Genomic DNA, 10,713 nt, shown 5'->3' with positions numbered 1-10,713 from the left:
GAGTTGGTACGCAAGCTCTTGATGAAAGGTTCCGCAATGATGTTTCGTACATTTTCTGAGCTAGAAATGAAAAAACAAAATCCGAGTTTCAGTTGAAAACTAGTAAAATTTATTTTTTGTGAATGTATACAGTACAGTGTTAACGTTAAAAAGCAGAGAAAAAATACAGTATACAACAAACCTTTCACTAGTTGGTTATTGTGGATGTCTGTAATATTGTGTGAGATGTGTATTTTCTGCACATCGTCATGTCTTTTGCACTGTGTTTAAATTAGTTCTGCTTTTTAAACACTCCGGATTATCCCATTTTGCTGTTATCTTCTTCTTCTTCTTTCGGCTGCTCCCATTCAGGGTCGCCACAGCGGATCATCGTCTCCATACCACCCTGTCCTCTATATCTGCCTCTTTTACACCAACTACCTGCATGTCTTCCCTCACCACATCCATGAACCTCCTCCTTGGCCTTCCTCTTTTCCTCCTACCTGGTGGCTCCATCTTCAGCATTTTTCTACCAATATAATTCATGTCCCTTCTCTGCACATGTCCAAACCATCTCAATCTCGCCTCCCTCACCTTGTCACCAAAACATCCTACATGTGCTGTCCCTCTAATAAACTCATTTCTAATCTTGTCCATCCTCGTCACTCCCAACGATAACCTCAACATCTTCAGCTCTGCTACCTCCAGCTCCACCTCCTGTTTTTTACTCAATGCCACTGTCTCTAATCCATACAACATCGCAGGTCTCACCACAGTCCTATAAACTTTCCCTTTCATTCTTGCAGATACTCTTCTATCACAAATCACTCCTGTCACTCTTCTCCACCCACTCCACCCTGCCTGCACTCTTTTCTTTACTTCCCTAACACACTCTCCATTACTTTGCACTGTTGACCCCAGGTACCTGAACTCCTCCACCTTCTCCACCTCTTCTCCCTGCAACCGCATCACTCCACTGCCCTCCCTCTCATTCACACACATGTACTCTGTCTTACTCCTACTGACTTTCATTCCCCTTCTCTCCAGCGCATATCTCCACCTCTCCAGGCTCTTCTCAACCTGCTCTCTACTCTCACCACAAATCACAATATCATCTGCAAACATCATAGTCCAGGGAGACTCCAGTCTGACCTCGTCCGTCAACCTGTCCATCACCACTGCAAACAGGAAAGGGCTCAGGGCCGATCCTTGATGCAGTCCAATCTTCACCCTGAACCAGTCTGTCGTACCTACTGCACACTTTACTGCCGTCACACTGTCCTCATACATGTCCTGCACCACCCTCACATACTTCTCTGACACACCTGACTTCCTCATACAATACCACAACTCCTCTCTCGGCACCCTGTCGTACGCTTTCTCTAAATCCACAAATACACAATGCAGCTCCTTCTGTCCTTCTCTATACTTCTCCATCAACATCCTCAAAGCAAATAAGGCATCTGTGGTGCTCTTCCTCGGCATGAAACCATACTGTTGCTCACAGATGGTCACCTTTTCTCTCAGCCTGGCTTCCACTACTCTTTCCCATAACTTCATGGTGTGACTGATCAACTTAATTCCCCTGTAATTACTGCAGGTCTGCACATCTCCCTTATGCTTAAAGATCGGTACCAGCACACTCCTTCTCCATTCCTCAGGCATCCTCTCCCCTTCCAGAATCCTGTTAAACAATCTGGTTAAAAACTCCACTGCCATCTCTCCTAAACATCTAAACGCTTCTACCGGTATGTCATCTGGTCCAACCGACTTTCCATTCTTCATCCTCTTAATCGCTGCTCTCACTTCCTCCTTACTAATCCTATCTACATCCTGCTTCACCAACTCCACATCCTCCAACCTTCTCTCTCTCTGATTTTCCTCATTCATCAGCTGCTCAAAATACTCCCTCCATCTTCTCAACACACTCTCCTCACTAGTCAACACATTTCCCTCTCCATCCTTTATTGCTCTAACTTGCAGTACATCCTTCCCAGCTCGGTCCCTCTGCTTGGCCAATCGGTATAAATCCTTTTCTCCTTCCTTAGTGTCCAACCTCTTATAAAGTTCCTCATATGCCTTTTCCTTGGCTTTCGCCACATCCCTTTTAACCTGCTGCCGCATCTCCTTGTACTCCTGCCTACTCTTCTCATCACTTTGTCGGTCCCACTTCTGTTTTGCCAATCTCTTTCCCCTAATGCTCTCCTGCACTTCCTCATTCCACCACCACGTCTCCTTGTCTTGCTTTCTATTTCCAGATGTCACACCAAGTACTTTTCTAGCTGCCTCCCTCATCACTCCTGCAGTAGTTGCCCAATCATCCGGCACCTCTTCACCACCACCAAGCCCCTGTCTGACCTCTTCCCTGAACCTCACACTACACTCTTCCTCCTTCAGTTTCCACCATCTTATTCTTCTTTCAAACCTTACTTTCCTCCTCTTCTTCTTCGCCTCCAAAACCATCCTACAGACCACCATCCGATGCTGTCTAGCTACACTGTCCCCTGCCAACACCTTACAGTCTCCAATCTCCTTCAGGTTGCATCTCCTACACAGAAGATAATCCACCTGTGTGCACCTTCCTCCACTCTTATACGTCACCCTATGATCCTCCTTCTTCTTAAAATACGTGTTCACCACTGCCATTTCCATCCTTTTAGCAAAATCTACCACCATCTGCCCTTCCACATTCCTCTCCTTAAAACCATACCTACCCATCACCTCCTCATCACCTCTGTTCCCTTCACCTACATGCCCATTAAAGTCTGCCCCAATCACCAATCGTTCTTTCCTAGGTACACCATCTACCACTTCATCTAATTCACTCCAGAATCTTTCTTTCTCCTCCATCTCACAGCCAACTTGTGGAGCATAGGCACTGATGACATTTATCATCATCCCTTCAACTTCCACCTTCACGATCATCACCCTATCAGAAACTCTCTTCACCTCCACTACACTCTTACTGTATGCTTCTTTCAGAATCACCCCTACACCATTTCTCTTCCCATCCACACCATGATAAAACAGTTTAAACCCACCTCCAATGTTCCTGGCCTTACTCCCTTTCCACTTGGTCTCCTGAACACACAACACATCTACCTTTCTCCTCTCCATCATATCAGCTATCTCTCTCCCTTTACCCGTCATAGAACCAACATTTAAAGTACCAACCCGAACCTCTACTCTCCTACACTGCTCCTTTTCCTGCCGTCTCTGTAGACGCCTTCCTCCTCTCCTTCTCCTCCTTTGGCCAACAGTAGCCCAATTTCCACCGGTACCCTGTCGGCTAACGATACCTGTGGCGGTCGTTGTTAACCCGGGCCTCGACCGATCCGGTATGAAATTCTCATTTGTGATCCGCATATTTGATTTGGCACATGTTTTACGCTGGATGCCCTTCCTAACGCAACCCTCCCCATTTACCCGGGCTTGGGACCGGCACTAAGAGTACACTGGCTTGTGCCCCCCTAATGGCTGGGTTCCCATTTTGCTGTTATACTTACCCCAAATCTTCTGGGAAGGGTTTTCACTAGATTTTAGAGTGTTACTGTGGGGATTTGTGCTCATTCAGAGAGTCAGTGTGATCCCGTGTTCACTTTAGATTTTCCAATTTCAACCAGTTCAAACCATCTCTTAATAGAGCTTGCTTTGTGCAAGGGAGCATTGTAATGCTAGAAAGGGTTTGGTCCCCTAAATTTCAATGACACCTTAATGATACCGCATGGAAAGGAAATTTTAATGCTACAGTAGACAAAAACATTCTGTACAATTAAGTGTTTTCATTTTTTTTTAAAGCAGCAGTTTGAGAAACTGGGAAACATACCTTTGATCATATAATAATAAATCCCAAAATGGTCGGGACAGGCCATGTTTACCACTGTGTAGCATCACGTCTTCTGTCCTTATACATTTGGGAAGGCCAGTTTCTGAAGAGAAATGTTGTCCATAATGTGTCTGAAACAGGTTTGTAGCTGCTCAACAGTTCTGGTTGTCCATTGTGGATGGTAAAAGGTCTAGACTACAGGCAGGCCAGCACCCGGACTCTTCGACTACAAAGTTCTGCTATTGTAATAGGTGCAATATGCAGTTAGCATTGTCGTGCCATTGTCTAGCAAGGACTTCCCTGAAAAATAAATTTTCTGGATGGAAGCATTTGCTGCTCTGAAAAAATTTATATATAGTTTAGCATTTATGAAAACTTCTGCTGTGCAAAGTGTCCAATCTGCATGCACTGATGCACTTCCACACCATCAGAGATGAGGCTTTTTGAGTGCTGATAACAAACAGGATGATCCCTCTCCTCTTTAGTACGGAGGACGTGGTGGCCATGGTTTTCAAAAAGAAATGAACATTTTGATATGTCTGAACATAGAACAGTTTTCCACTTTTTCCCCTTTTAAATGAGCTTTGGCCCAGGGCGGATAGCGGTATTTCTGGATCATGTTTACGCATACCATCTTCTTTGCATAAAAGACATTTAACCATCATTTGTGGATGACATGGCAAACTGTGTTCACAGACAGTGATTTCTGGAGGTGGTAATGAGCCCATGCAGTGATTTCCTTTACAGAATCATGACGGTTTTAAATGCAGTGCTGCCTGAGGGACCAATATTGATGTTTGTCCTTATCCCTTGTGCACATACTTTTCTCCAGATTCTTTGAAAGATTCTCCAGATTTATTTTAATTATATTATGTACTGTAAATAATAAGAAATTCAACCATTTTGCAATTTTATATTGAGTAACATTATGCCTCTCTAAGATACACTATTTAGACCCAATCTTCCTACTGACCTGTTGTCAATCAAACTAATTAGTTGCAAAATATTTTTCTAACTGTTTAATTTTAATAACACTTACTTTTTCCAAACTTTTGTGGCCCCGTCTCAACTTTTTGAGATATCTTGAAGCCATCAAATTTAAAATGACCTTAAAATAAACCTTAAAATCATATATTTCCTCAGTTTAAACATTTAATATGTTTTCGATGTTCTCTTGTGAATTAAATATTGGTTTATGAAATTTGCAAATCAGTAAATACTTTTTTTATTTACATTTTACACAGTGTCCCAAATATTAAAAAAAATTGTGATTGAAGATCGATAGCTCGATCGATAGAAGATAAAAAAAAATAATAATAAAATAACATTCTCCATCCTCCAGGTCAATAGATGGCGCTAATGCACCTCAAGCTGATCTGTGCTCGCACCAAACACAAAACCAGAGTTATCTGCTGTTTCCTGTTTTCAAAAGCTAGTTCGTCAAGTTGTGTACATCATTATTTTTTTCTATATTTATGTAGTAATGCTCCTTTCTCAGAGTATTTATGAACACTAAGCGAGTCCTTCTCAGTTGTACAGTTATCTCATTGCAGGACTCTGGGTTTGTGTATCCCTGCTGTCAGTTCTGTCTGTCCAGATTAACACCGGAGTCTAACTCAAGGTAAACTGTTCATTTTATTACCCACATTTACTTTTTTAAAGAAGCTAAAATCCAATTGTGCAAATTTTTCTTCAAAAAGTCTACAAATTGATGACTGGTGGTTTATACAGGATACTTTGTGTGTTTTGTTATTCAATTCATTTTTTATTTGTATATCGCTTTTAACAACGAACATTGTTTTAAATCAGCTTTACACAGATAATGCGGTGATGAGGAATGAATAAGATTCTTTTACACTTTATAAGTGTAAGTTTGTCCCTGATGAGCAAGCCGGTGGCAACTGTGGCACTCAGTCACTCACTCACACTCACACACTCCGTCACACACTCACTTACTCACTCACACACTCACTTACTCACTCACACACTCACTCACTCACTCAGTCACACACTCAGTCACTCAGTCACACACTCAGTCACTCAGTCACACACTCCGTCACACACTCACTCACTCACTCACACACTCACTTACTCACTCAGTCACTAACACACTCACTCAGTCACACACACTCACACACACTCACTCACTCAGTCACACACTTACTCACACACTTACTCAGTCAGTCACACACTCACTCACTCACTCACACACAAAGTCACTCTCTCTGTCACTCACTCACTCAATTACCCACTCACACTGTACACCAGCAGACATGAGGTGAATTTAAGCACAAACATTATGAAAGTGTAGTTCAAATATCGTTCAATGAGTTAATCCTGCGATAGGCTCAGTGCATCCTATAGTGTAATCGCCGTTGGAACAAATGACCTCCTGTTGCGCTCTTGTCCTACAGCAGAGCTGAATGCGTCTTCTACTACAGCAGCTGCTGTTTGGTAATTAGGTCATGTAGGGTACTGTCTATTGTTCAGAATGTGAGTTAACTGAGTGTCTGCATTTCCACCACCACCTCAAAACTTCATTCCTCACAAACAGAACAATTCGATTGTTCGCCCCCCCCCCAGAAGTCACACAAAGTGTGTTTGAGGAAGTTGTTGTTTTTTTTTTTTTTTTTTTTTTTTTTATAGAAATTGTAATCTACAGTCAACAATTATTAGCAGAAAACTGCTTTAAAACACTACACACAATAAATCTAAACCTTTCCACTCAGAAATATATTCCCAATACATTTTATTCTTTCAAATACATGTGACAAAATAATTTATAAATCCTGGCACTGGAGACTTTGTTCATGTAGCTCACATAAATGTCTTCTGAAACGTCTAACTAAAAACTATATACATTCCAAACTTTTGACTGGTACTCAATATATAAAACAGCTGCTATTATAGACACTTAATCAACACATTCAGAACAATCTGAATTGAGACAATGATTCGACGGTATAAACAAGTGTATTAATTGTGTAATTATTATCTTACAGAAGCCGGTGTCCCAAGTGTGGCACCACATATGATGCACAAAATGTGGACTACAGATTCAGGCTGTCACTAAAAGTGTCTCGAGATACAAATCTGTTTGGAGTGACAGTTTTTGGAGGTTGTCTCAATCCCTTTTTTGGCATTACTGCTGTTGGATTACAGAGGTACACCTCCTTAAGATTCTTAAAATGATTCTTAAAATTGTATTTTATTTACCCACTTTGCTTCATGTTTTCATTTGTTCAGATTTCTAGAGTCAGAAAAGTTCGAAGGAAAACAGAGTTTACAGCAGCTACTTATCAAAGCTGTAGAGGATTGCTTTATTGGCAAGTGTTTGGTTTTTGGATTTAAGGTATGTATATTTGTCTCTGTTCTGTTTTTTCATCATTGTGAGTTCTGACTTCCAACTGAGTCGAATGCTGCATTAATCATTATTAATAGAGCTCATTTCACTGTAGTAGCATTTATTTTAGTAGTACATACTTTAGCAACTATTATGTGCACTATTGGGGAGGATTAATTAAGAACCCTGTGGTGTTTTTTTTTTTTTTTTTTTTTTTTTTTTTTTGTTTTGTTTTGTTTTTAAGTGTTTTTCACACTCTAAAAACGCAGTAAGCATGGATAGTGTTAAAAGAAAGTCTTCTTCTTTCGGCTTCTCCCTCTAGGGGTCGCAATCATCCATCTCCATACCCCCCTCACTACATCCATAAACCTCCTCCTTGGTCTTCCTCTTTTCCTCTATCTTGGTGGCTCCATCCTCAGCATTCTTCTACTGATATACCCCATGTTCCTCCTCTGCACATGTCCAAATCAGTGTTAGAAGAGAGTATGTAATGCACACAGTACATTAGCCCAAATTCACCATTCATTCATTCATTCATTCATTCATTTTCTCCCGCGTATCCGTAATTCGGGTCGCGGGGCCAAATTCACCAAATAGTCTTAAAACTGCACTGTTTTATGTGGAATTTATTTCAGTTTCAGTATGATGGAGCATAATGGTGGAATAAAACAAGATGGGTCATTAACGGAACTAAATACAAACACAAGATCGGATTGTAAGATGTCTAGACACAAACCCCAAGTTTATTCAAGATAACGGCAAGTTCTTAATTTAGGCATTGTAGTTAGAAAATCACAAGCTTGGTGAGACATCAGTTCTGGCTAGTAGTCAAACGAGCAAATTTATCCATACTTCATTTTAGAATGGATAATTGGCTTATGCATGCATAACAATTCAGATAAAGCTTTCTTTAAAAGCAGCAGATTGAAATGGAATACAGGCTGGCATCTGGTGCCTTGGAGAATATGTTTCCCTCCTGGGTTGTGGTAAGAAAGGGTTAGATAGTGGCTTCAAATTGGCAAGACTAAATTAGAGAGAAAAAGGGTGGGGATTTAGATCTCCATTTGATTTCTTTTGTAATTCTGTTTTTCAGCTTTCCGGCCGTGATGCTGAGAGCTGTTTACTTGGCGAACACATTGCTGAATCGGTGCGGTTCGTGGCCTGTCAAGTCATTCCTCCTCATGGAGCTTTTGTGGGTGTCACCGTTTTTGCATACTTGCAAAGCCTTATGCAGGCAAATACACGCTCAGACTGCTCTCTGAAAGCTGGCGGTCATTGGCAGCAGAAAGATTCCCCGGCGAGCAGCTTTGACCACACTCTGCCCCTGTGTCGGATCTCGCACTCCGAAAGCAACAACGAAACATTAACACTCCCACATCCATGGCATTCAGTGTCGGACCTGATTTTATGTTTCTCTCCTGAGGAAACAAGCAGATGTTCTTTAACGGAGGTTTCAGTGGACAGTGAATCACAAGTGCCTTTGGCTTTGCAGTTATCAAACGTTGTACAAGGTGCCAACATCAATCCTTCTCAATCCCAACAAAGAGAACAGAACAGGTGCTCTACTTCACATGAGTTTCGTTTTAATGCTTCATCTGGGTCCCCCATAATAACCACACCCTGTGCTAAACACTTTAAAGGCCAGGCTTTAGAAGCCTCTCTTATCCAATTGAATGACTCTTTATCTGTAAGGCCACTTTTCAATCGCACCAGTTTATTTTTAGAGGATGCGCCTCTGTCAGAAACCTTGGGAGATTTTGTCAGCGTAGAACCGCAGATTGTTAATCAGAATGTTCTCAGTCCCACTAGTAAAATAGATCAAGCCAAGCCTGAGAACAGCGTTCTGCCTGAAAACAATGCAATTCCCAAATATACATCAAAGATCCAGTCATCGCATTCTTCCCTTCCTGTTCTCACACCATTGCGTGATGTTACTAATAACAGAGTGTCACTAAAAAGAAAGAATAGAAGGCAAAACGCCTCCACATCATCAAAAGATGTGACGAAACTTTCACAAGTCTCTGAGGGGTTGCTCTTCTGTGACAAAAAGGATGTGGCCTCAACAAGAACTGAAGGTACTCATGTGCAACATCATGCCACAATAGTGCAAGAAAATCAGTCAAGTGGCTATGAGGATGACTATAATTGTTCAGCAGACCTATTTCACCAAAACAGTATTCACATTTTAGATGTTGACCAAAGAAAGCATGACCGTCTTTCTTATATCAACAATTCAGAGCCTACTTTTACCAGCTTCCATTTTGCTCCTTCACTGCAGTCAACCCCAATAGTGGATCCATCCATCCAGATCGCATACAGACAGCGGTGTAAACCCGGCAAAAAACGGTCACGCACCAGCCATATCAGTTTTCTTCAAAACCACACTATTAACAAGCCAATGTTGCAGGTGGTAAAATCTGCAGGTGATCGAACTTGCCGTTCTGATTCTGCTCTCGAAACCTCTGAAAGTTCAGCAGGTGGCTCTGAGCTGAAAGTGAATGTGAAACCTGTGACTGCAGACTCTGCTTTTCCCAACATCACTAATGACTGCTCAAGGGACCTTTTTGATACTTTATTCTGAGTATTGATAAAAGTTATATTTAATAGTCCTGAAATCTAATCGGATTGTAGGAGTTGAGCTTGTGAATTCATACATGACCAAATATTTTAAATCATTTTGTGGGTTATAAAAACAAGTCTGCATTTTCCTCTGTTTCCCTAGTAATCAATTGTATTATTATATTATGAATTTTTTTGTTGTTGTGTATAAAGTTCCTTTTCTTTTTTTTTTTGGGGGGGGGGGGCATAAAATGCAGAGCTACTGTCTTGTTGCTACTTTGTTAATGACTGTGCCACTTTTTTCCCCTAAATATTGTTATACATAGAAAATATATTCAATATTGCTGCTTAATGACACATCTGCAATACAAAAGGACATTTGAAGTGTTTTGTGAATTTGTCGTAGGATGACGATTTATCTTTTACTTCAAGAGAATGTTAATTTGACAAACACAGAACCTGATTTGTTGATTGTCTTTACAGGTGATTATGCAACTAAGTGAACAACTTTAGGTAAATGAATATCACTTTTGTATTATGTACAAGTTTGATGTAGTACATATGTAAATAATAATAAAAAAAAAAACATTTTTATACAATGGAAGTAAATCAGTTTTAAGAGAAGTGTCTGTTTCATTTTCCTCTGCTGACATCATAGTCGAATGCTCCTAATAATGTTGGCAAGTCCTACTCATGGTTTATTCCAAGTCTTGGCATGCAGGCTACAAGCTTGCAAGGTTAAGACGTCTTTGCAAAACAAAACAGGATGAGTATTCTAGAGGCACCATACAATTACTGATCTATTTTAAAACATAAGTGGCACGTTGCACTTAAATTATTCATAGAGCTTGGGGAATGGGGCAGATCAGAAAATTTATTTGTTTGCACCTATATACAGGTGCATCTTAATAAATTAGAATATCATTAAAAAGTTGATTTATTTTAGTGATATAATCCAAAAAGTGAAACTTGTATATTCTATAGATTCATCACACACAGACTGATA

General features: G+C 40.7%; 1 protein-coding gene across 1 annotated transcript; it reads left to right on the top strand.

Annotated features, from left to right (window-relative positions):
* Positions 1 to 5,160: 5,160 nt before the first annotated feature.
* Positions 5,161 to 10,326, top strand: ddias (DNA damage-induced apoptosis suppressor). Its single transcript, XM_083564887.1, has 4 exons — positions 5,161 to 5,426; positions 6,808 to 6,969; positions 7,052 to 7,157; positions 8,242 to 10,326. Exons 1-4 carry the CDS (start codon positions 5,311 to 5,313, stop codon positions 9,727 to 9,729), a joined length of 1,872 nt encoding a protein of 623 aa, XP_083421013.1. The 5' UTR covers positions 5,161 to 5,310; the 3' UTR covers positions 9,730 to 10,326.
* Positions 10,327 to 10,713: the final 387 nt, after the last annotated feature.

The sequence above is a fragment of the Silurus aristotelis genome (genome assembly GCF_946808225.1).
Source record: "Silurus aristotelis genome assembly, chromosome: 16".
NCBI classification, from domain to species: domain Eukaryota; kingdom Metazoa; phylum Chordata; class Actinopteri; order Siluriformes; family Siluridae; genus Silurus; species Silurus aristotelis.
This window is presented reverse-complemented; position numbering and strand designations above follow the sequence as displayed.

What these genes read in the sequence shown, in the direction of transcription:
- ddias (XM_083564887.1), top strand. Translation starts at nt 5,311, where the DNA reads ATGAACACTAAGCGAGTCCTTCTCAGTTGTACAGTTATCTCATTGCAG. An exon ending in ACACCGGAGTCTAACTCAAG is followed by an intron (nt 5,427 to 6,807) that starts GTAAACTGTTCA and finishes ATTATCTTACAG; the next exon opens with AAGCCGGTGTCCCAAGTGTG. An exon ending in GTTTGGTTTTTGGATTTAAG is followed by an intron (nt 7,158 to 8,241) that starts GTATGTATATTT and finishes TCTGTTTTTCAG; the next exon opens with CTTTCCGGCCGTGATGCTGA.